The following is a 27304-nucleotide window of genomic DNA, read 5'->3' as shown; positions in this document are numbered from 1 at the left end:
GAGAGGTAGTAAAAAGCTTTAGAAATAAAGTCCGGTAAAGCTATCTTTTCAAAGCTTTTGACACACTGCAAATCTCAGTCAGTTGGTTTTCCATTGAAAGGGACTCAGAGGAGAGTGCCGGTCTAGTTCACACACAACACATGTACACGTACACATGCGTGTGCACACACACAAAGAGTGGCTACGGCACCGAGCTCGAACTAAGACACAAGAGGTATGGGAGCCTTTAGGCACAAAGGCATCCAAGGAATCTGGCTGTGCCATTAAGCAGAGGGAGGGTTTGTCACCAGTGTCAGAGGGCGGCTACAGTACAGTTCCAGGCTCCCTCGGCTCCTGTGTGTGCTCTCACAAGAACCATCTATCACTAGCTGGAATCTGGTCCCCTTTGGGTTCATGTTGCAGGCAGGAACAACGAGGGAATGTCCCAGTCTGAAGACTGAGGACAGACACTTAACCCAAACCATGATTCAGATTTTCAAAAACATTAAGGAAAGGATCAATTTGGAACCTCTTTTTAAAAAAAAAAATGCGTGTGTATAATGTTAGAGAATGGAATTTTAACCTGTTTATTTTTTAGAAAAATGAAAATTTCCTCAATTATTTTTAGTAATCCCCTTTTTATACGGAACAGACAGGTAGAGAATAATGATAGATATTAAACCCAGTTTTAAATAATCCTATAGAATTATTTTTCCTCTAACCTTGGTAAAAGTATATTATAGCAATATCCTGATACTAAACACCCCTCCTCAAATCTTACGTCACTGTGGAATACATTTTCACTCTTACACAAAAATTAACCTTGTCTAAAGTATATCTGAATTGAAAAAGAACAGTCAACCAAAGAAACGTAATACCAAATGACCCAACAACTTAAACTCGGTTCAATCGCAAATAAATTCCCAAATTTTCTCCAAATTCTATTATTTAAAGTAAAATGGAATTAATAAAATGTGGAGATTTAAACTCAAGTAGTTAAGCAACAATCATGTAATTAAAGGATAATAATACTTAAAGAACACCATGTTTCTTCACAGTGCTGATCTGGTCCTTAACTAAGTAAGACTTTTTCTTCATTGCAACGTACTAGCTGATAGCTGATTGAAACCTCAAAAACATCTCTACCTACAAATTGTCTCTTACGGAACTGAGCCCTCCTCCCTAGGAAACAGAACGCACAGTCAGCAGCATCCGAGTGGCACTGCACAATGGCCTAGAGGGTAGGAGCTTGGAAAACTGAAAAGGAAATTTCTGGAAAATCGAATGGCCACACTTCAGTAAGAGACAAAGCTGTGTGGCAAAAGGACTTGGGCAGACTGTTGGACACTTGACAGCTATTCCCTGGAAGCGAATAAATTCAGATTCAATGTACTGTGTGCTGTTATGTCCCTTGTCTTTCCTCCTCACCAGAGTGCTCCTGGGTCAGGGTTACTGCCTCTCCACAAGCTCCCGTGTGAGATGCAATCCAATTTCCTAACTTTAAAAAAATTGAAAGCATCACCTGAGCTTTGTATCTAGGTATTTTATTTTAAATATTTTATATTTAAATATTTTAAAATGTTTTAAACATAAAAGATTTTGTGTCGAATGTTAAAATTTAATTCTCTGTTATGAGGTTTATAGCATTCCGTTATGTGCATGAACAGACATGGCCCACGTGCATACACATATTTGGATGTTACAGCAGAAAGCTAAACTTTCACGTAAATATAAATAACTATATCATTGAGCTCCAGATGATAATTGTAGTAGGTGAGGTCAAATCTTTACCTGGTTTTAGTTGCAATTTGAAGTGAGTAGTTTAGACGTTCATAATTTAAGACGCTGTGTAGATACCATTCATGGAATGGGACAGATTAAAAATGCATGATAGGTATCTTCTTATGAGAGACTTAGCACAATGATTTTATAGACTTGACACCTTTTATGGTCTGCCAGCCAATAAAAACATGGTGTATCAGAGGAACACCTTAGTCCTGAAAGGATGCTGACTTCCAGCCTCTGAAGGACAAACGCTAGTGTAAACCACCCCTTGACGGAGACCAACACTTTACCAAAATCAGTGCTTACCCTGTCCGTGAACCCCTCATTGCTGACATTACAGTAAATACATTATACTTTACTGAAGGTCCTACGGTGGGCTACCTCTAAGTTACCACTATCCTTTCTGGAAACAAAGGATATGTATCGAATAAAGAAATATAGAGTGAGTGAATTTCCAGTAACATGTGGACCAAAGCTTGTTAGTTTTTTAACAGAATTGAAGGCTAGAAAATTATGTGCTTTAGTATTTAAATGCCTTGTTGGACTTTTAGAAAGCACTAGACGTTCTGGAAATGAAGAGGAATGAATTTCCTGCTCTTTAAGTGTATTTTTAAATGACAAAATAAAAGCTTTACCCACCCCCACATTGATTCGGGTCCTAGTTCATTTGCCTTGTGTTTTTGATTAAATATCTTCACATAGGAAACTTCCTATTATAGGAACTGTGCAGTTTCTATAATGAGGCTCTTATAAACTCTGATATTTGATATGAGCTCAAGCAATTTTTCATTTTGTTCAAGATTTCCAGTGATCTGAAATCGCCATCAGCTGGCAAAAGATCAAGCTTCCTTCTGAATTCTGTTAACGTCACTAAATTTAAGTTCTAAAGGCAGGAGGCATTCCACCATTCCCACTAAAGGGGATGCCAATGCCTTTGGAAAACAACATTTTAAACAAATAAAACCCGGGAGTCTTGGTCAGCAAAGTGAGTGAATCCTTGTCTTTCACACAACTTTCAAACCAGTGAACAATGCATGCATGAACTGGGAAACAGTTCTTTTTCAACTCACGCTGTCCAGGCACTGAGGAGACTCAATGACTAGAAGCCTAACTTTAATATGCAAAGTAGAGGGTTGGTTAGGGGTGGAGCAGCATCAGAATAAATGATCCCCACAACTGGAAGTGGAAGTGTAGGTCATTTCCTACCCAGGGATATTCCTAGGGCCCACTGGGTTATAGTCAAAGGGTCTGAAAGGAACCAGCAAGTTAATTAGTTCCACTCCAAGGGAGGGTTTCTTTTTCACAAACCAGTTCTTATTCTGTAGCATGGATTAGAAGTCTAAATGGAAGGCTACATACGGTGGAAGATATATACATTCAGCCATTACCACAGACAGGCAGTAAATTATCTGGGGGCAGGGGGGCCTGCAGAGCGCTCTGCAGCCCTCTCTTTCAACCTCCCCTCTCACCTGTGAAAGAGCCTGAGGCCGTATGCCATTGGCTGTTAATAATGCTCTCTGGAAGGAAGCAAGTTGAAATTGTTCCCAAACTGCAAATCAACAGACCACGTATATATGTCTACTACTGTTGAATGAAATTATATATCAGAATAAAAGACTGTATCTGTAGTACAGGACTCAAGTATGCTTTTATGTAGCCTATAAAATCCACGGGCCCCGGGCAGCACGAAGCTCTGAAATGCTTCTGTTCCTACTCCCAGGAGGATAGCCTAATATAGATGCAGTGAACGGAAGCCTCCAAAGGAAGTCTGTGATATGAAATTTAAAATAATTGTTTTTAAATTTGTAGTTTCCAGATTGGGTTTCTACCGTGCCTGCCAAACCTCCCCCCCCTTTTTTTTTCCTGTGGGCTTGTTACACAATATGGATTTCATTTGTGTATTCATAGGAGGAAGTGGTGATTCAGCCACTTTGTGGGTATGCTTCTAGGTTTCCCCTCCAGCCCTCCACCCGCAGAGCGTAGGGAGCTGGAACGGGTCCTGAGCCAGGACGAAGGGAACAGAGTACACAGATGAGGTAGGGATGGGGAAAAGGCAGCCTCTCCTGCTACCTCCCGATGATGCCTTCCTTCCCTGGTCAGTCCCTGCCAGTTCAGAGATATCTTCATCCTCCTCCCTGATGTGGGCTCTGCACAGCAGAATGTCGGTCACCCTGTGTCACTTCTTAAACACAGGCTTCCTCATGTCAGTTTCATCTTGACATGGGACAAGTGGGAGAGGCCACCCTGCCACTGTTCTAAAAAGCGTGCGTCTGGTTTATTTGCGGTGAAGAGATAAGATGTGGGCATTCTGGTCATTGTTTATCACGTGTCGCTTGGGAGCTGCGTGTTCTATGTCTGCCACGCCCCTTTGGGAAGTATGAATGAAGTAGAGCAATCAATGTCAAGTGTTTCCAGGCTAACGGATGCTGTGGAGGCTGCTGGGGAAGAAGGCTCACCAACAGTGTCACCTAGTTACGATTATTCTTGCAAGGATACTAACCTGCCAAGCAAGATATACTCATGAGTGGAGTCATGAAACTATATCGGGGGTAACCAACGGTTTTACTACTGGTCTGGAGAGAATACACATCTGATGCTACCTATCTTATATGTATCAAAAACATACACTTGGGGAGATCATAGGCCAAGTGGAAGAGCATACTATGGTTGAATACCTATGTTGTCAAACTTTTTTCTAAATATTTAATTTTATACCCGCAGAGCAGTTCTATGCTCACTCTGAGGCAGAGAACGTCCTTTGTGTAGAAGGCGTTTAGTATCTAATGTCCAACAGAATCTATCGCTTTATTGGGCAAGAATGTTTGCCAAGTCATAGATGTATATGGCACTTCCTAGTCATAAATGAAGGCTATTCACATAGAATATGAAAGATGAATTAAGGCAAGGCACCAAGGAAGGAGGGGGAAGGGTTTGCAGAGACAGAAGAAGGCAACACAAGACAAGAGTACTCAGTTGGGGTCGGGTTCGGTTAAATCGTGTCTGTTTGGAGGCATCAGTGTTGATCAGTGATGGTTAATTTTTTGTGTGTTGTATTGGCAGGACTATGGAGTTCAGGCATTTGGTCAGACACAAGGCTAAACGTTACTATGAAGACATTTATTAATTGTGGTTATATTTTCTGTGGGTGACTCTTAAGTAAAGTCTATTAGTTTCAATAGGTAGGGCAGGCTTCCAATCGGTTAGAGGCCTGAAGAGCAAAGGCCAAGGTTCCTTGCATAAGCAACTCTACCTTAAGTAATGCAGAAACCCTATGTGAGGGGTCTGGGAAGGTGAATTCCATAAAGTGCTGGCTGGGCACTGGAAGACCTACATTTGCATTTCCCCAAACAGCAAGCAGCCTAGCCCATTGACGCAGCCACAGACCTTAGACTAACACCCACAGCTTTCCAAGCCACTTCTGCACAACAGCTCTCTAAATAGCTAGATGTCCTGCTGGATCTTTTCCTCTGGAGAATCCTGAATCACCAAGCCCCTTTCTATTAGCACCACATTCATTTTCTGTTTCTAATTTCATTATCTATCTTTTACTTATTAAAAATTTATTTATTTATTTACTTATTTATTATTTAATTTCCAGGGCTACAAACACTATGAGCATGCCAGAATTCCGGTGCAGAGAAAAATGCCTACGTAAACCATCATTTTTGGTTAAAACAACAAGAGCTTAGTACCTCTTAAACTTGGTAAGTATCTGCACTCTGATATCTTGAACATTCAGTCTCAAAATCAGTTCAGTGAAAATATGTCTCTCCACAGAAGGCTATTTTTCCTGAGGTATTATTGTCATGTCCACCTCTACTCTCTCTGTTGAGTGATCTTTAAGGTTCTGCCCTTCACCTTCACTCTATGAAACCATAAATCTTGGTGAACCGCCCTCCGCCTCCACTCCATAAATCCACAAATCTTCCAGGTACCTTATTTCAGGTGGAGTCCTGCATCACCTCTGGGGTGGATCATCTTGATGTCAACTTGACTGGGTTGAGGAAAGTGACCTACCTACATTAGTCAAGGACAGACAGCTTTGGGTGGGTCTAAGCAGGTTCTTCAGAGAGGATTAACCAGAGGGTGAAGTCCTTCCCTGAACGTGGGCCACCCACCCCATGGCTGGGAGCCCAAATGGAACAGAAGGAGAAAAAGGAGAAAATGTCCTAGCACAGGCAAGCTCGCCTCCTGGCTAGCATGCTGTGGGCTGCTTTCCTAACCACAGTATTCTTACTGCTGTGGCAGTGCTGTATAAAAAGCAACAGGCAGGTTTAATCTGGTTCGCTGTTGGAGGCTGCAGTCTTCCTTGAAGGTGTCACACCACACCCACAGCCAGGAAGCAGAGAGAAAGGGACACTGGCGCTTAGCTCACGCTCTACATTTTATTCAGGCTGGGACCAGAGCCCAAGGAATGGTGCCACCCACGATGGCAGTATTCTTCTCACTCGCTGCAATATCCTTGGAAAGATCTTCACGGACACACCCATGTCTTCTATGGTGATTCTAAGTTAAATCAGGTTGATAATGAAGAGAAGCCATCATATCTGCCACACCTTTCCTGCTATGGAAGTTGACCGTCTGAAAACTTGCCAAAATCAAGAATTCCGAATTAGTGCCGGTCACATCTGTCGCAGCAACAAAGCCTGACACATGCCCCGATTCAGGCCTTTTCTTCCATATTCTACCCCAGAAGCCTGCACAGTATCCCCCAGAGTCACACCGGAAGGTCTACATTGCTTCTCCCTCCTCTTCGTTACTCATCCCAGCTCACAGTCAAGCATGCGTGCCCTGGTTATAGCCTAAACCTGCCGCGTTCTCTACTGCTCCCCAGCCCTTTGCTTGTACTGTGTTATTTCTCACAGAAATAACCATCCTAATCATCCCTTTCTTCCCATTTCTCCTTTCTTAGGTCCTCTGCAAGAGCGCTCTTCTAAAACGTTCCCCCAGGTGTGCCTCCTCAGCCGAAGTCCCCCAGAGGCCGGCCGCACACGTTTTAGAAACTGACTTGGGTTGGCATGCCAGGCCCTCTGTCTCTCCATCCTCGGATCTGTGTCCTTAGTCTTTCTCATCTTCTCTTTGGGCTTCAGGAGAAGTGAGTTAATACACTTGGGGCTTTTCTTTTTCCAAAGACGTCAGCCATTCTTCCTTGTCTCTCAAAGACTTTTAAAAGTTAAATTCTTTAAAGGCAGCCATTCAGAAAGCATTCACCTTGACCAGATCCAGAGACTCACTGGCTCCCCTCTGTGCTCAAAAAACTGGGCCGCTTTCTCCCCTGCTATTCTTTCAGTGCACCAGGGTATGCTGTGAGCAAACTCTTTCCCCATCACACCGCTGTCTGAGTTTTGTTCTCTACTGGATTCTCGGATTCCTGAAGACGAGGCCATTTTACCCCCATTACACACCAGAAGGGAACACAGAGCCTGGATGCTCAGGACAGCTTGCCTCTGAATCCTACATCCTTTTGTTTCTATCTCTGACCACGAAGGAAGCATTTTTAACAATACTTGCTCAGAAACAAAAGTCAGAAGCGCATACACAGTGAGTAGCCTTGAGGCGTGAGCGAGTACAAAACAAGCAGGGAGATTTGTGAAAAATACGTGTGAATTAAAAATCATTAATAATTTTGCAATGAACACTTAAGAAACCCATAACACCAGATTGCATACTCTGAATGTTTTTTCTTAATTCTACCAGAGAGAAAATTGAAGTTAATTTAATAATAATAATAAAAGAAGCGTGTTTGAGATTAGCGCCCCATGGAGAATACCCAGATTAACATTGCTTTTAGTTAACTTTGGTTAATGTGCGTGCTCGGGGTGGTAGGTGCTTCACTGGGTTCATGGAATCAGAAATAAGGCCTGTGTCAGTCTTTGTGCAGGGCAAGTGCAGCAGTTCTTAGGAGCTGCTTGGGAGAAGGAAGGCACCGAGATCCCCTTAGTGTGCACGTGCTTCTGGGTACTACTAATGCTCAACCACTTGTGGGGAATGGCAATCACGCAAACCACCCATTCGGCCTTTTAAAAAATGTTCCACATCCATTTCTCCTAGACAGGATAAATTCTGGGTTGAAAGTTTTGTGGGTGGGTTGGTATCTCTAGTGCTCCACTGGGGTTCCTGCCTGGCTATAGGAGGTGGCCTCTTCAGGTTCCAGATCCCCAAATTTAAATATTACATTCAAAATGTGTCTGAGCTGCCTTGCAAGTACACTTAATTCTAAAGCAGCTTTCTTGATATTGACAGTCATTGCTTCACAAGTCACGAAGTCACTTCCCTAATTTGTCCCACGAGGTATCTACAGGTCTTCTTAGGAAAACAGTCCTAGGGTCTCAGCCACGTGGCCGAGACCTTGGTGACAAGAGAGCCAAATGGAAAGGGCACCTCCTCTGTTAGTGGGCTTGCTATCAGAATGATGTGTGGGCATCCGCAGATCCATCAAGGCTCCTTTTAAAAAGGATTTAGGAATTCTGAATGGAGCTTGGGGTGTGACGCTCTGCACCAGAGCACTGGTCGAGTGTGTGGCAGGGCCCTGGGGTTGATCTCCACAACTGAGAGGAGGCAAAAGTGTGACTGGCCTGCTCTCCCATTCACGTCCTAACTTAGAAGGATCGCTCTATCTGCCCCCCCCCTTCTCTTCTCTGATTTGTTTAGCTTTTCTTCTGAGCCTCCTTATCTTTCTCTACATCCCTGGCAGTTGTGTGAGCAACTAACTTGACTCTTGTCCTGTCTCTAGGTAGAAGTGGTGTACTACATAGAGCATCCTGTATTTCTAGCATGTGCCTGGAGCACCCCACCCCCTCGAGCCTCAGCTCTCTTTCTTCATCTGTCTATCCAAGCCCAGAGGAGCCTCAGGACACTATGTGAAGGTACCAGAGTCTCCATCAGTCTGGGTTCCTGTAAAAACCACAGGCCTATACCATATATAAGAAACAAATGTCAACTGTGGCAAACCATAAGATCTCAGTGCTTATCTGATATAAAGCCTACGGCCATTCTCAAACAGATAGTATGCATAAATATTACACAGGAAGCATAATGTTGCAAAGAAATAGACTACCAATGCTTATATTTGTACTTCCTCATTAAGACAAACAAACCACCCTAATTTATCCCAGTTTGGAGGTGAATTTGCAGTCTTTATGCCACTCCCACAATTCCAAAGTTCTGCACTATAGCCAGCATAATAAAAAGAGCAGAAAGCATTTAAATATATTGGGGCTCAACTTTGCCATCTGCAACCCTGTACCACTCAAGGGGCCTCCCTTGAGTGTTCATATTTATAGACCTTTTTATCTTATGTCTCAGGAGGCAAACCCAAAAGATCCCAAAAGTGACAGGCTAATTTTTCTATCAATTTGACATAAGTTAGGGTCATCTGGGGAAAAAGAATATTAATTGAGAAAACGCCTCTATAAGATTAGCCTGTGGGGAAATCTGTGGGTTACTTTTTGACTAATGATTGACTTAAGAGGGCCTAGCCCACTGTGGGCAGATGATCCTGGATTGCACAAGAAAGCAGGGTTGGTAAGCCATGGGGAGCAAGCCAGTAAGCAGCATCCCTCCATGGCCTCTGTATCAGCTCCTGCCTCCAGGTTTCAAGCTTGAGTTCCTGCCCTGATTTTCTTGGATTGTAGACTACATGTTATATGATAAAAGAAGGCCTTTCCTTCCCAAGTTGATTTGGGTCATAGTGTTTTAATAGCAGCAACAGAAACCATACCTGGCACACAAAATAAGCCACCTAGCGTGTCAGCCTGCTGCCGTTCTTCTAACTCTACCCATAGGAAGCTTTTAAACACAAACTGTCATGGTCCTTCAGATTGCTACAATGAATGCTATGGTTATCTAGCTATCTAGATATTTTGTGCTGACACCACCTCCTACAGGACAATGGTTTTACCCTCAATCAACAAGAGTATTAGAAGAACAGTCACTCAAGGTGATGGTTAGGTCACTGTCAATTGCCTCTGTGACCATGGCTGACCACACCCATGTTACAAAGGAAAAAACTGGGGGATAGGCCCAGCAGATAATTTGTCCTAGAGTGTATATCAATCAAGAAGCAGAAGTAGAACTTAAACCCAGGCATATGTCTCTTTAAAGAGGGCTGCAGAGCGTGCACACAGGGATTACCTGGATTGCATAAGTTGAAGTGGAAAGACACACCATTGTCTCTGCTTCTTTACTGCAGATGCAATACAGCCCAAGCTCCCGCTGCTGTGACTTTGCCTGCAATGATGGACTACACCCATCGACCAAGCACTGAAAAAAGCCACCACACTGGTGAGTTACTTTTGTCAGACTCTTGTCTCACAGCCACAGGAAAAGAAACTAATGTCCCACCAATTCTAATGCACATTCAAAGTCTTAAGAGAGTTTTTAAAACTAAGCAGGATGGTTGCAAAGACATAGAAGAACATTTTCTGGAAAACTTGATAAATGTATCTTCCTAATTTCCTTGATGCAAGAGGTCAAGCTTACCCTTTCATACGGGAACTTGCTTTCACCTGAGGCTATTACATCCCATGTAAGTTTACATTGACCAAAGGTGGTAGAAAAGGATACACAAGTGTCAAGGCTCACAGATAACTAGAAAGAACTTACTGTGCTTGACACACGCACAAAGACAGAGAGGCACAATGCTGGTGCTTCCTACAGACAAGGCAGGGACACTGAAACCCAACTCACCCAAAACCATCTTTGGGAAACATGGAGGAAAATATCTCTTTAAAGAGACATATGCCTGGGTTTAAGTTCTACTTCTGCCTCTTGATTGATATACACTCTAGGACAATTATCTGCTGGGCCCATCCCCCAGTTTCTTCCTTTGTAATATGGGTGTGGTCAGCCTTGGTCACAGAGGCAACAGGGGAATTGATACACTAAATACCAAACATGAGTAGGTGCTATCACATGAACTTGCGTCTGGAGGACAATTACTTTTGGATGAAGAATCCCAACTTGTTTCTTCATTATGAAGTAAAGATGTCAGAGTTTAGCATCTTAAAGTTCTGCAGAGGTTTCCTGCCCTCATTCATCCAGCACAGAACCAGCACGGCGAGCTTAGCTTGGCTCAGTCTGCTTTGCTCTGTCTGTCAACAAGATTCTAATGTTCGAACTGAGTTGATGATGGCTGAAGGTGGATGGAACAAGACAGACTATGCAACAGCATCAGATTTCACACCTCTGAGGGTTCGAGCTACCAACAAAAACATCATATCTCTGTCAGTCAGGAGTAATTACAGGGCTTGGTGGACTCATACAAGTAAAACATAGTCATGAAGGGTCTCCTGGCTGTTCCTCTGGCTACAGTTAATAGGTCTGCTTGATTCTGTGAAGATTTGAAATGAACTTCCTTTTGGACAGAAGGATAGACTGTAAGGCAAGAGGGGGATGTTTGCTCCTTTTAAAATTCTGAAGTTATTTTCCAAATTCATGTCTGTGTGTGTGTGTGTGTGTGTGTGTGTGTGTGTGTGTGTGTATTTGCATTTTAAACACACAAAGCAGGGCCTAAAGAGATGGGTCAGCTGCAAGTATCAGAGTTTAGATTCTCCAATGCACACATAACAGTTAGGCCTGAGGGTGGGATAACCATCACACTTGGCAGGGAGCAGGGGACAGAGAGGTAGCTCAATGGGCAGCTAACGGAGTCAAATTTATATGCACCAGGTGCAGCGAGCAACTCTGTCACAAAATCCAAGGTGGATTTCAATTGAAGAAGATACCTCATGTCACCCTCTGACTTCCATTCATGAACATGTAGGCTATCTGCTTGCATAGTAAACACACACAGAGACACAAGCTAGCCAAAACAAAGTATAATTTCATAGTAAAGATGATGGTCAGGCACAGCACTTGAGTGAATACAGTTGTAATATCAGGACTCAATGCCTAAACCATCTGCATGAGATCACCAGAGCTGGATTCTAAAGCATGTTACCTTCGTGAGAATAAAAGTAGATAGAGAAATTGACAGATTCATAATCATTAAATCAAACACTTACCATCACAGATTGCTCCATTTCAGCTGTTTATAAATATTTTTGTCAAAATGGTTTAAGGCTTTAACAGCTTACAGTAAATTGGTATGCGAGATCTAATTCGAGCTGCATTTCAAGTTTTAAACTATAAATGACCTCAACATACAAAAATATAGAAACGTCTCTAAAGCCTGTAATTATGTACATCCACACATTCTGGTGTGATAACATCCCAGTTTCCCAAGATATATTAAATAAAGACTTAAGTGGAAAGTTGATGAATTTTATCATTAAGTATGTTCATTTTTAAACTTTGTTCTTTTAGTCCTGAGAATATTTCTGCAAGACGGTAGCAAGAAACAGGTGAGTTTTAGCAGGAACAAGAGACAGTGAGCTATGCCATCTCCCCTGGGCCAGTCAACGTCTGTGGATCTCTGCAGTGTGCCCATTGCTGCCCTTTATACTGAGGACTTCTGAGAACAAAATGAAAAAGAAGGAGAAGATGCCTAGCGGGGTGCCAGGCTATACCACAGCACCCTGTTCATAAGAGGCACAGCACTCCAGGAGGCCCGCAAGGAAGACTCCTGGAAAACTACCTTGCTATAGGCTTCATGCCAATGGTTGTCCATCAGAAACAAGGTTATCGACTTATCACACAGCCTGTGGGCTTCAACTGACAAACACAGAATGAAAACAAAGGCACTGGTGGCTAAAATAGAAGCACACCTTGATATCTACAGAGGAACTAATTTCTCAGTTGTGGAGATGATAGCGAAGCCTATTTTAACGGCACAACATAGGGAACAAAACCTAAAAATAGGTCTGCGTGAACTGTCACACTTCAGTTGATGAAAAAGAATGAAAAGGAAAAACTACATATGAAATAAAAAATGATGCTTAAAATAGAAAAAAATAAGACCACCAGACATTAAATTTGCCAATAATTAGATACTGTCTACAGATAAATACATTGTTAGTAAGGTTATCTAATCATAGCAAAGCACCGTTCATTTGTATTTATTAAGCTATAAGCCATGCCATTAAAAACTGCATATAAAGCTACCCATTCTAAAACAAAATTAGAAGTCAGACACCTCTTACAAATGCTGCATGGGGGTTAAGAAATGGGAAGCTCAACAGGCTTTCATTATGAGATAATTTTACCCAAAAGAGCCCCAGGCACAGCCTAAACTCATGTGTGTGTGTGTGTGTGTGTGTGTGTGTGTGTGTGTGTGTGTATGTTTATGTATATGTATATATATGCAACACCATACCGACTCCCTCCAGCAAGGCTGTACCTCCTAACCCCTCAAGGAGTGCCACCAAGTAGGGGAACAGTATTTAAAGGCCTGAACCTAGGGGAGAACATTTCTCATTTGAACTCTCATAACTGGTTTGTTACCTGCTCTTCATGTAAACAATCTGCATTATCCTCTGCTCATGGTAAAAAACACGTTACCACAGCAGTTCTTCGATGTAGCCTGCTACCCCCATCAGGAAGCATTTGAGACGCAGTCGAGGCTGAGGAACAACGTGCTTTACACAAGGTGGCCATTGTACATGGGCCGATCAAGCTTTGATTGCGTATAATTGTTTATGCCAGAGAATGCAATTTTACCAGGGTCTGCCTAACCTGTGTAACAATGGTGTGTGCTGTAACACACTTAGAATTCATAAAGAATAAAGTAGAAAGCTGAAATTAACCTAAAATCAGCTGCATCTAGCTGAATTTTAACGTCACAAGCCCTTAGCAGTGCGGCCTTATGGAATTAACCTCTATGAACTTTCATCCTTGGAAATGGAGCTTGTAATAGCATAGGGCTGCCATGAACGAAGATGAAATTTGGTGGACAAAGTGCCTAGACTATTATACACTAAATAATTGTGACTTAATATGGTCTTTTTTTCTTTTACATACGGTAAGGCACACACAATCTCTTAGCAGAAAATCTGGGCTAAGAGATAGCCTAAGAACATAGGAATATGCCTCTATGTTGTTTTAATGACTCAAAGAGGAAATCCTGGCATGGTGAAGGTCACCGTCATGCATAGACGAGAATTAATTTCTTAGTCTGTATGGCCGATACAAATTCCACAGAAAGATGCCTTGAACATGGTACAGCCCTTGTGACCTTGAGAGTTTCCTCTGGGCAGTCATGTTTTGTTTTGAGTTTTAAAGATGAAAGGCTTAAATACAAAGGCAGAGAGAAGAGGCTTCTAGATCCAGGGCATGCTGCCTGCCACTGTTAGGCAAGAGCAGACAAGGCAGTCACAGAAGTGAGGTCACCGTAAACGTGATTCATGACCCACCCTTGAACATGGCAGGAAGACTGCGGAAGGTCTTCTGAAGCCAATACTTCCTCTGATCAAGTCAACAAGCCTGTGCTAATCCCTCTCCCTGGACTATGCTGGCCTCAGAGAAACTGGCAGTGTAGAATGTGTAAAACCCGCAGCAAACTGGCTGTCCAGGATAAGGCACTAGCTCAAGGCTAATGACCGCTGCTACTGAAAAGGCCCGGTGCACACTGTAAACACTGGGGTCACACAGCAGAGATCCAGGACATTACTCAAAAACGCATCGAGCTCAAAGCTGACAAGATAATCTATTCCTGGGAGTGCAAAGCAGACTGGAATGCTGTGGCTTTGACCTACTCAAGGAAAGACAGGAGCACGAACTCTCCAAGGGCCCTGTCTCGGGCTCCTTGTGCAGGCAAGGCTCCAACAGACTTCAAAGGGAGTTCTGCCTAAGGAGAGAGGGCTGGCCTCGGCGCACAGGGGGTATCAGTTCTGTGGTCACGTTGCCATTAACATTTGGCGGACCTGGACCAGCAAATCCAAATAGCTCGGATACAAGTTTAAATGCACAGAGAGAGAAGTGTGAGAGACATTGGAGACCTGCTTGCAAACGAAACCTCAGAATTCCAGGAAAATGTCTCAAAACCAGAATCTTCATCTGTTATCCCAAAGTCTCAGGAGAGGAATCAGTGTGTGACGGCATAAAAAATAAAGCCAACACGGCATTCTGGTATAGCACACGGCACCTAAATTGTGCAATAAAGGAATCGTTTTCCACATTTAAACATTCATCAAAGGTTAGCCGCATTTTCCTAAATGAACTTCCAACCGTATTTTTGTTTCCATAAGGTTTTAACATACATGAATCCTGATTAGTGTAAGAGTCAAAATTATCAGATAATACTTACAGGAGGACCTGGGGGGCAGGAGCCGGGGGAGAGATGAAAAAGAGAGAAAGAGAAATTAGTGACTATGAATGTTAAAATTAACTAATAGATAACAAACCACCACCACCTCCTCCTCCTCCTCCTCCACCATCATCACCACCACCACCACCATCACCACCACCACCTCCACCACCATCATCACCACCACCACCACCATCACCACCACCACCACCACCATCACCACCATCATCCCATCATCATCACCATCACCACCATCACCATCACCACCACCACCATCACCACCACCATCACCACCACCACCATCACCACCACCACCACCTCCACCATCACCTCCACCATCACCACCACCATCATCACCACCATCACCACCACCATCATTCACCACCACCACCATCACCACCACCACCACCACCATCACCACCACCACCACCACCACCTCCACAATTCTAAGAACACAAAGGAGACTCGGAAAACAGATTTCTTTATATCATAGACCTTTGAGATGACAGAAATAAAATGAATTGATAGCCAAATTGTGCACAGAATTTGAACAAACTTTCAGGCTCTCCAAGGCCTGTTCATGTGAAGCTGAGAGGTCCATGACCCTGAAATAAAACTGTGTAACACATGAGAGCCTACGTAACATTCGAGTCAGGAGAATCTTGACTGCTGCAGAGGACCAAGCTCGATAAACACACTGAAATCAGCAGGGCCCAGCGTTTGTTGAAGGCTTCCTGGAAGAACATCCTTTCTTCACTGTTTCTGCCAATGAATAAAAGCTCAGTCCCAGCGCCTCTATGGGTGTCTTTAAAGCAGAACACAGGCAGGAACTGAGAACATTCCTGTATTTTGCGCACTATTTGCTCCAAACACCACCTCTCTAAGTAACTCGGCAGTAGGAAGGTGGCTTTATCTCCTCACAGGACTTCACATATGCACACAATTGCCTTCCTCTTCCTTCCTCCTCTTTCTTTTGAAAAAAGATCATTCTGGTGACTGTCTGACAACAATGTTTTGTCATTTCTTTTCCCTCAAAACTACCTGGGGACGGGGAGAGAGAGGACCAGTTGGGGGAGGAAGCACAGGGCGGGGTGGTAGGGGACAAATGAGAACAAACGATCCTAAGCACATACACATGAAGAAGTGGTAATGAACCCTGTGACTCCACATGCTAACCTAAACATTCCGTTTTTAAAGGACATGATAAAGCCTCTACTGTGGACTCTGTCCTTTGTGAAGGGATACCCACCCAAGTTTCCAGCCATCAAGATTCAGAGAGGCTTATGGACAGCTCTTGAGAATACTCAGAACTCAGCGGCCCTCCTCCCCAGTTGGGGAATTTTCATAATTCCTTTCACTTTGCCGTCTTTTGTGAAAGGGACAGGGTAAATAAGATGTCCCAAATTCAGCCCATTGTATGACAAGCTAGGGTTCTACTATTTCAACACTCGGCCAGTGATTGTCTTAAATATTGGTAGGCTCTCCCATTAGGTAGTGGGAGATCCCATTTAAGAGCATGCTGGAGTCCCACATAAAGAAGAGCTGATGCTCTCTTAAGAAGCCATCTGGAGGGGCTGGGGATTTAGCTCAGTGGTAGAGCGCTTACCTAGGAAGCGCAAGGCCCTAGGTTCGGTCCCCAGCTCCGAAAAAAAGAACCAAAAAAAAAAAAAAAAAAAAGAAGCCATCTGGATATCAGCCCTCCTGGGATCTCAGACTTCCTCCAGCTAGAACAGTAACTGACCTCTCTAACTGCTCCCTCTTAGTTCCAAAAATATCTTCATTGGCCTTTGCTGTTTCATTTTAGCTGTAGGAATTCATCCCACAAACTATTAGAGTGGGAGTCAGACAAACGATTGCAATAGCCCTGGCTAGCTAAGTTGGCTGATCTATCATTTCCTCAATGGCAACATGGAAACTCCAGACAGATCAGTGATGCTGCTCTTACCACTGAAGCTCTGCGGCTGTATCTGGAGTCACTCCCACAGTCTGTAAGAACAGCACAGCAGTTTGATACACTGTGCCAGTTCCTTAATAGAGCTTTCCAAGAGTGCTGACACAAATAAATAACCCCACACTGGCCACCCCAGAGAGGACACATGGTAGTGCTGCTATACCACATATGGGTGAGAACCCCACTAAGGAATGCAGGACAGAACGGTTGACCTTGAGCAACAAGCAAGCTAAAACTGAGGGGGCTTAGTTATTAAACCCTAATGGACAATGTTTCCAATGCTTCTTTCTTAAGAGTTCTCTATAATAAGGATTTTTCCTTAAATTCAAGCTCTATCAACTGTCAAGCATATACACACCTTCCAACAAGGCACTATCACTATTAATTAATGGGAACAAATATAGCTACTGCACCAGAACTTGAGTCACACAGGGCAGACACTCACCAGATTCTCCTCTTCGGCCTCTCTTCCCTCGTTTCCCTGGAGGACCTAAAACATAAAGGATACTTTGTAGCATAGTTTCATTTCTTTTCCTGATTTTATAAGGGTTGCTACATAATTCCTATGTCTTTGTTCACTGTTTTTCCCAACCAGCTTCAAGAAAGGGACCAGAGGGTGAAGAAGGCCATTACTCTTCTGTTTCAGCAAAGCTAAGCTCTATTTCATCCCCAAAGCTGGTCTAAACAACGTCTACTCAACTATCTACTGAAACATACTTAAGAGTCAGAATTTCTTTCATCCCATTTACATTCTATCAATACAGAAAAGATTTGCTAAACAAGCAGTTGAAATGTCATGTTTATTTTCCGAAGGTCTCAAAGTATAAGAGCCAAATCTATATAACTTTTTGTTTGTCTTCAGTCAGGTTCAATGTGATTCTTCTGAAAGTATTAGGATGGCAATTAAACACATACACAAACAGGAAGACAGCTGAAAATACCTCTGTTAAATGTGGATATAATGGAATTCAATGAGTATCACGCAGATAAATTTATGACCCCCATTAAGTACGTTACCTGTAGGTTATAACTTTAAGTCTGTTTTCTTCTAGGGAGACAAGCTCATTCTCGCTTAATGAACAGTTAGCTATAATGATGATGTCATTCAAAAAGTAGAAAACAAACACCTTGTTACTTCAGTGAGTTGCCTATAAAGACAGTCAATCTAGAATACATCAGACTTACTGAATCACATGCTAGCCATTTGCGCTTGAGGACATTGTTCCCAATTACACAGCTTCTGTCTGCATTTCCTTGGGTTAAAATAGCTTCTAGTGAATTATGGCTCCAGTGAACAGAAAAGCGTAATCAACCCACAATGAGGACTGAGGGCTTAGAATACTCACTGGGAGAAAAAGCCAAGGAAAACACAGCACGGCCTGCTGCTAAAGTCTGAACTGCTGAGTGGGGTCGATGACTTCTAAACTCCGGAAAGTTCCAGATACACAGCCGACTGTCATCATGAGTCTGACTTATCGGCTCCAAATAGACACAACCAGGAGCAGTGGAAACACTAGTGGGCCACCCAGCTTCCCTGTGCCCTGAGCCTCACACAGCAGAGGTATGGCCATCTGTGTTAATAGCAAAGTAAAAAAAAAAAATCAATAAGCAATAGTATCAGTTGAAGATGTTAGGAGACCCGGCTTTATAAGCAAAACCCAAAATATCAGTAGACTTTTGGATTTCTTTCTGTATCTTGGAATAAAGAGGAATTCCATGCACACTCGAGGCATTCTCAAAGATTGGGACAGAAAAATTAAGTAAGTAAATACTCACAGTAGGGCCTTACTATATAAAACATATAAATTTATATACTTGCCCAAACATTATACATACACAGACTCCAATATTTGTAACTCTCCTTTAAGATTAGAAATCAGACCTTTGTACTATAAAATCACTAAGCCAAGGAAACTCAGGAGGCCCACTTGTGATCGACATGGTTAACATTAGAAGCCACCTTTGGAAAGAAGAGACTTTTTTTTTTAAAGCAGGGAATACAGTAGCCCTAGAAACTGATCTAAGCTTCGACTGACAACCAAGAAAAACATGCATTTAAATTCACAGAAGAAACTTATGAATATTTACAGGAAAGGAGACACCATCAGAAACACCAGAGGCATCCTGACAGACTGCTCGCTTACTAATAAATAACTATTACTTATCCACTGGGAATTAACTTATTCTCTTTTTCTCCATGAAGATGCTCCCTTAAAACACTAAAATACATGAATTTAAAAATGATACTTTTTCTAAGTATTTTAAAGAGAGTCTAAACTGAACTAAAAAATATATCCTTAAAAGCTAAGAACTAAGAACGTATTCCATGAAGCAATGGCATCTTCTGGAGAAACCCCAAAGGCAGAGTGACACTATTTCTGAACAGGTCTTCCTTGAATAGTCAACCACCAATCCAGAACCAATCAAATGCCACAGAAACTGTGGAACGTAACGGAAGATAATGGAGCAGGAGACATCTGCAAGATGGCATCCATTGAAGGTAACAGGGCTTTTGAAGACTATCATAATATTTAAGAGACGGTGAGGCCAAACTACATTTTAAGATGAGAGTGTAAAATATCCTGAGCCCATAAAACACACACGGTTGAGGAGGAGTATGTTATAATGACAACTGGCAGCAGGCGCCTACAGTGGGCGACTCCTACCCTAACGTTCAGGAACTAATGAGCTGCAACGTCTAAGTATCTTGCTGACAGAGCAAACCAAAGTGTGACAGACAAGTACATGGGGCCTTGCCTCTGAATTTAGGATCGAAACCAAAAGCGAAAAACAAAATGGAAGAGACGAGCCAATGAGAAACCTCTCTTCTCCTCAAAACTTGTAAGGCTGGGAAGCCAGCCGACAGAGCCAGCATTCTCTGTGAGTTCAAAGTTAGCCTAGTCTACAGATCCAGTTCCAGGATAGCCAGGGCTACATAGGGAAACCCTGTTTGAGAGCGAGAAAGAAACAGACAGAGAAACAGACACACACACACATGAGAGAGAGAGAGAGAGAGAGAGAGAGAGAGAGAGAGAGAGAGAGAGAGAGAGAGAGAGAGGAGAGAGTAAGTTGATAAAAAGATCACACCTCATGGTAAGGTCCTTTATCGATTTGGTGTTTGGTTTTGATGCGGTGAGAGGTCAGAATCTGGGTGTGGGATTCCTCTCTACAGATAATTTGTCAGGAAGCCCCAGAAGTCTCCAAAACAGCCCAGGCTGTAGACATTGCTGTTGATGACCCACCAGAACTACAAAGTAAGACCACGCTGCTGGAGACAACACATGCTTTGGATTCAGAGATTCCAATCTTAAACTGCCAAGGAAACTTGCTCCATGCTGGGCCAACTGGGAGGTGCTAGGCAGGCTGTTGGAGGGAAGACGGCATCAACGGTCTTACCCAGCACTGGACCTTGCATACTACAATATTTACTGTGCCAACTCTTACAATAGTGATACAGCAGCTCTGAGTTAATTAACCATTTTCTGACTGGATCTGCAACTTGCTGCACAAGAAAGGAGGTCTGTTCCCAGTACTGTAATTCTCACCAAAAGTCCATGGCTAAGGAACTCTTAGAGACTAAGCCTTAGTCACGAGCGTAGGACCTAGGATTGTTATTTTTGCTGAATCCCCACGCCACCAAAATACTTTCTAAATATTTATGTTTATAACCATAGTCATTGCCTGCTCTCATTGGGTCAGGTAAGCTTCCTTTTGCAGTGGACAGAAGTCAATAAGAGACTGATGACTGACTGTTCGGACCTAATAACAGGAGGTGGAAGTTTATATGAACTCTACCACCACCAATGCTTGAGGAACACTGTGAAAGAAGACTCGGAAAGGACTTTAAGAACCAGAGGGTGGGGTGGGATAATAATGCTGTTTTCTAGGCCTGACAGATGCTGTAATAATGAACCCTCAGCAGCTGCAGTTGCCAGCACAAGACCTACACAAGCCCAAGCCAGCCCAAATCCATCACAGAGAGGACACAGATGGGGCGGATGAGCCCCCCCCCCCGCCCCTTTACTGAGGAGCTACAGGCTATGGATGGCTTCTAGGAGAGAGAGTCATTCTTTATCAGAGATGAGGCAACTGATGTTTCCCAGGCTCCAGCAGGTGGCCTACACCCATGCACTTATGGGCAGATCTGACTGGACTCATTGGGCTATTTGTCTTAAGTGCCCCATGAAGGAGACATCATGGGGGATACTCAGGGGAGTTGGAGTAAAGATGGGGGTTAGATATGATCATGTTTCATTGTAGGAAGGTATGAGATTCTTAAATAAGGAATTTTAAAGCCTGGAAAGTGACAGTCCTGGGGAATTCTTGAATTACTAAATTAACTCATACTGTGATTCTCATTTTAATCAACAAGACATTTTCAAGAAGTTGACTCTCATTAAATTGTCTTGATTGAAATAGGTTTTTTCCTTTTCTTTTATTGAATATTTTCTTTATTTACATTTCAGATGTTATCCCCTTTCCTGGTTTCCCCTCTAGAATCCCCTATCCCCTTCCCCTCCCCCAGCTTCTATGAGAGTGTTTCCCCACCCACCCACTCCCTCCTGTCTCTCTGCCCTGGCATTCCCCCACACTGGGACATCCAGCCTTCACAGGACCAAGAACCTCCTGTCCCATTGATGCCTGACAAGGCCATCCTCTGCTACATACAGGGATGGAGCCATGGGTCCCTCCATGTGTACTCTTTAAAAACTAGTAGGCTTTTCCATTCCAAACTGAGGGATGACAAGCCAGCCAAGCAGGAAACGGAAGAACAAAGACAGACACCGGAAAAGGATGCTTATTCACTGAGTTTGGCAAGGGCCTTGCAAGAGAACGTTCAGTGTCTTCTATCAACAGAAAGACAAGTCTCTGCGAAAGGAACTGGTTTCAAGAATAAAAGTGGGAAGAGACAGAGACAACGCCAGGGAAATCTCCAAGCAGGGACTTCACGAAATGAGGAAGGAAACATATAAACAGACGGGGACAACCAGGACCGATCATTCTTCAGGGCTAGTAGATTCAGGACAATGAACTCAGGCCTCGGGGGGGGGAGAGGGAGAGGATCTTACAGTCTTTGCAAAACTGTAATAGACAGACTGAGACAAGGCAGAAAGTGGTTGTTAAAGACAGCCGTAATGCTAATGCTCTTTAAGCTGGTTGGTAGAAACTCAGCTGTGGGCAGACCCGGCTTGTCACTTTCACAGTAACGCCTCTTAGAAAAAGTCAGCTTTTCTGACTGACCTGGCTAGTTTTTGTGACAACTTGACACGAGCTAGAGTCATCTGAAAGGAGGGAACCTCAGTGGAGAAAATGCCTCCGTAAGGTCTGGCTGTGGGCAAGCCTGTAAGGCATCTTCTTAAATAGTGATTGAAGAGGCTGGAGAGATGGCTCAGCGGTTAAGAGCACCACCACCTGATCTTCCTTCCAGAGGTCCTGAGTTCAAACTCTAGGCAACCACATGGTGGCTCACAACCATCTGTGATGGGATCTGATGCCCTCTTCTGGTGTGTCTGAAGAGAGTGATAATATACTCACACATATAAACAAATAAATCTTTTTTAAAAAAATAGTGTTTGACGTGGGAGGGCCCAGCCCATTGTTAATGGTGGCATCACTAGGCTGGTGTTTGAGAAGAAAGCAGGCTGAGCAAGGGATTATGAGCCAGCCAGTAAGCAGTCCCCCTCCATGGCCTCTGCATCAGCTCCTGCCTCCCTGTACCTGTTTGAGTTCCTGTCCCGACTTCCTTCTACAATCAACAGCAAAGGAAGTCTAAGCCAAATCAACCCTTTCCTCCCCCTGCTGCTTTTGGTCACCGTGTTTCATCAGAGCAACAGAAACCTTAACTAAGACACTGGCCCACAAGACTAACTCTATTTGAACACTTCTAATGGGCACTGGGAGGGTGCCGCTAGATGTGAGTCTAGACGTGTCTCTGTGTCTTCGTGTGCCTTTGAGGGTAGAAGACTGCTGGAGGCAACCGAACACTCCTGTCTCATGAACTTACCAAACTCGTCTAATCTGACCCCCATGCCTTGCATCTGTTAACTCCTCTCCTGTCAGTGTTTCAAAATGAAGCTTAAGAAAGCTCTCTTGGTACTCTAAGAAGACATTTTCACATAGCTTTGTTTGTACCTCATACTTTTTTTTTACTTCTTATAAACATGTACATCTTAGAAGGGTAATTTCCAGAAGCTTGGGTAGTCCTGAAGTACATTAAGGGAAACGGGGGGGGGGGGGGACCCCTCAACAATGTCTGTGGGCAAACAACCCACGAATACACTCTTGCTTAAACTTCTGCAGGCAGAAAAATAGAGATGTGAAAGCAAAGAGCTAGAGACAGAGCCACAGGTCATAGGGAAGACAAGTAAGGAGGGCCTCACAGACGCAGAAGGCCTCTTGGCACAGTCACGTGGGAGCAGGGAGGCCTGCAGGAGACGTGAGTGCGAGCCAGGACGCTCCTCCAGGCCAGACCCCTGGACTAGGACTCTAGCAGCTGAAGCTGGCTGTCGGGAAGCACCTCTCTGTCCGCAGAGGGTTATCCTTCCTGGAGCACCCTCTTCATCCTCAGCAGGCTAAATCAGGGCTCCCTTCAGATCTTTGGATTGACCTGACAAGTAGTCACAAAGCAGTTTCAGAATCTTTCCCACAGGCCTCGCTTGCTCACCTGGCGCCTCAAATTCCTTCATGGCATCCCAAAACTTTTCGTTCCACTGTTAGAATCAAGAGGTTTACACAGCAAATGACTGAAGGAAGAATGCTGACTAAAATGTATTCCCTCTAGGATCGTAGAATGTCTCTGTCACAGCGCACCCAGGAGCTCACACACAACCTGAACAGTTCCACACCATGAGCGACAACCAGGGCACCCTGGCTGCAACTTAATCAGCTAAAGCGGGTTTATAAAGGTCCGCCCTTCAGTCTGTGTTCTGGACAAATTCCCCCACAGCAGACAAGGACCCCTCATTCCACACTTGGTGCTGTGACTTGTCCTGCTGCGGCTCATTGATAGGCCCACACGCTGCAGACTGAGAGGTTGGACCAGCGAGCAGAAACTTCCCAGGATGCTTCACGGTGCGGCTCTCCAGCCTTGTGGAGGCTGACCTTTGAGCTTTACTCTTAGTCCCCAGCACTGTGGATACGCAGTCTAAGGTCATCTCTAGCAACTGGCCCAGAGCTTCTTACCTCTCATTATGGTTGGAAAGAATACTACAGGGTCTGTTTGGTACGTGTCCCTTCTGGGCAGGTAAAATTTGTAAACAAACAGTTCTTTTGTATGACTCATGAGACGTGTTTCCCGCTATTTGTCCCTACCAGCGTGTGTTCTGCCTTATGTGATACAGGCTTGTTTACCTTACATGTGTGTTGTTTTGTTTCAAATTCCCTCAAGTTTCTAACCTTTACGAGACAACAATCCATGAAAGAAAGGTATCTGTGATAAATAATACACAATTTAAAGTTACAGTGGGGTCCCACAACTCAAGTATTCAGACATGCAATACTTACTTGTTAATTCATCCGGACAAAACAGTTGGGGTTGAATGTCAAGGATTAATCCTTGCCTTGTACACGACAGGCAAGTACTCTGCCATTACGCTAGACCCTCAATGCCAGTGTATATTAAGAGTCCATTTTAAAAGATAGAGAAGTATCTTTTCTCTTAAAATGCAAGAGATAACCTCACAAATGTTTCACGGGCTCCATTCTTATACACGGTTAGACTAATAAAAATATATAAGTCAATAACCTGCCAGTAAAATTGTTCACTGTATTATATGGTAGTTTTGCTTAATTTTTATTTGAGATAGTATCTGACTGCACAGGCTGGCCTGGAATTTGCTACAGAACCTAGGCTAGTCACAGGCACCCATCCTCTTACCTCAACCTTCAAAATACTAGGATTAGAGCATGATTCACAGACGCAGGCTGTCCTTCAGTTGTAAACAACAAACAGGACGCCGTGAAGCTGCTATTTTTATGTCCTAAGAAGATCATATGTTTTTAATAAGCTGTGAACAGCTACAGTCATGGCCTTTACAACTATAAAAGTTGTTCCTTCAAAGTTCTTTGAGAACTTTTTAAAGTAAGATATACCAATATTTAATTTTGCAGGTTTTTTTTTAAAAAGTGTTATTTTCAAACTTTTATGGGAAAATTTGATAACTCCATATAAAACTTGTAAAACCTAAAAAAATTAAAAAATTATGCGCACTGAACGAAAATTTATTTTGATTTATTTGTTTTGTTGGTTTTGTTTGTTTTTGCTTTTTTAACACATGGGAGTCTAGTTCAGTGGCAGAGTGTTTGCTCTATGTGTGCTAAACCCTGGGTTTGATTGCTTGTACTCCACTCCCCACCTGACCCCACCCCATCTTCATCAAACAAATGTGATCACTGGAAGGCATTAAGAGAGGAAAAGAACTCTCTTAAGTGCCAGATAAATGTAGACTCACTAACAGTGGACTGTCTAAAGTCAACAGAGAGGTTAAATACATATTTAGCCTTTAAACTTAAAATACAATACATTCCTGGGAGAGAATCCAAAAACAGTTTAAAACTCACTGGTCTAGAAGGAAATGGAGCAGTTATTTCAGAAAACACTTACTGGGTGAATTCTTAAACAGCAACTATGCCTTTCTGGCAAAGGAAAATTTTTTATTCTATTCACAGAAACTATCAGAAGAATGTCTCTTGCTTTACCTGTTCATTTTCAAGAAAGTAGGGATCTAATAAAAATCATTTATAATGTTTTAAATAAACACAGGGGGCACATCAGAACTGTAGCAAGTATAGCTCTCCCAGCTTCCCTATGAGAGGCTGACTTTGATTTCTGATCTATTTCTCAGGTCCCAATCTCCTAGGCTCCCTATCAGCTACTCCCATAGCTACTTATAGCTAGGAGCACAAACACACACACACACACACACACACACACACACACACACACACACACACACTCCAACTGGAGACTCAGAAGAACGTACTAGAAACTACTGTACAAACAATAAAAGAAAGGTATTTCTAAACCCAGGGCAAGCAAACTATTAAGGCTTCAACATAGATTCTTCCCATCTAGACGTGGAATTCCAGTAAATTGTTGCTGTTTTTAATATCGAGAATAATAAATATGGAGCCTCCACTGGAATCTTCTCCACTGTAAACCATGTGATCCTGAAGTTCTATGACCAGAACGGGGGCTGTCGGAACACAATTGTTATTTCTAGTATTCTGTACCAACACACAACGTGTTTCATTAGAGTGTTTTGCTCCATGATCTTTTAGGGGATTTATCATGACAGCTTTTTTTTAAAGCTTGTATTTGCAGGGGAGAGAGCTGCAAGACATCAGGGCATAGGGGCAGAAACGAGGCATGCATCTTTGTAAGATTGTGTACCTACTAACAAGGGTGGTCACATGTCTACAAAAGGTTAGTTACCAAGTTCACAGGAGAAATAATTAAATAAACCTTTTAGATTACATGTTTTTAGTGGAATCTGTGATGGCTGGCAAATCTTTTAAAGGATTTATAAACAGAAAGAAGGAACCAGATACACAATGAAGATAAATGGTGATTTGAATTCCTTTATTTTATAACTTGATTATCATGAAACACTTTGATGTAATGAAGTGGTTTTAACTAGGTAGGTCATTGTACTATGATGCCCTGTGGCATTTGAGGGAAAAAAAAACAGTAAATGTTATTACAGTAAATACAGTAGCAACTGTAATTGTATCTGCTTTATCTCTCCTGGTTTTCTGTTTGTTTGTTTTTAATTTAACAATAGGTAGGTATTGGAAGTCCAAGAATGGAGTCATGTGAGAATTCTGACTGCTTGTAAGAAGACAAGAGTCTTGTGACCACAGGTTCTTCAAACACAGAGCTGTTCTTGGGATGATTTTTGTGCTCCTCCCAGGTGTAGTGGACAGGAATGAACTTACTTCAGGCTGTTGATATCCATGTGCCTCCATGCAAAAACATGTTTTTGCCATGTACAGCCTGTCCCTGTGACTGTACACTTAAATCAGGTGACACTTCTTAACTCTCACAGTATAAATTGTCTGATGCTCAGAATAAAGTTGGCTATTGCCTGAGACTTTAGTCCATCTAACTTTTAGGCCCTATTTTAGGTTCACACTGCCTACTAGATCAGTAAACATGGAGGTCTTTTAAACCATGAAAGAAACCACCCCAATTAAGCTGATTAGGGGATATGAAGTAAATTTCCTAAACAAAGAGTTATTGTGTAACGTCTGTTCAATAGACTACATTTCACATATACTTTTCTTTTATCCTTATCTCTATTTGAGTGGCAATGAAAATGAAGAAACTGGGATTTTAATCCATTTGACATGACCTATATTCTACCCGCATGCCTATTTGTGCGTATGTCTGACCTAATCGGGCTCAG

General features: G+C 42.9%; 1 protein-coding gene and 1 long non-coding RNA gene across 5 annotated transcripts in view; one reads left to right on the top strand and one right to left on the bottom strand.

Annotated features, from left to right (window-relative positions):
- Positions 1 to 27304, bottom strand: part of Col25a1 (collagen type XXV alpha 1 chain) — a 392736-nt gene that overhangs the window by 182800 nt on the left and 182632 nt on the right. For 2 of the 4 annotated variants that reach the window (NM_001447416.1, XM_087634152.1), the window contains 2 exon segments: positions 14948 to 14955; positions 17344 to 17388. In NM_001447416.1, the coding sequence (NP_001434345.1) occupies positions 14948 to 14955; positions 17344 to 17388 (53 nt within the window). 4 annotated transcript variants of the gene reach the window in all.
- On the top strand, positions 3733 to 13450 carry LOC103691705 (uncharacterized). Its single transcript, XR_015672559.1, has 5 exons — positions 3733 to 3800; positions 5363 to 5468; positions 8498 to 8630; positions 9956 to 10047; positions 12070 to 13450. It is a non-coding gene; the product is annotated as an uncharacterized LOC103691705 (long non-coding RNA).

The sequence above is a fragment of the Rattus norvegicus genome, chromosome 2 (genome assembly GCF_021556685.1).
Source record: "Rattus norvegicus strain SHRSP/BbbUtx chromosome 2, alternate assembly SHRSP_T2T, whole genome shotgun sequence".
In the NCBI taxonomy this organism is placed as follows: Eukaryota; Metazoa; Chordata; class Mammalia; order Rodentia; family Muridae; genus Rattus; species Rattus norvegicus.
Note: the sequence above shows the minus strand (reverse complement) of the source record. Positions and strands in the feature narration are given on the sequence as shown.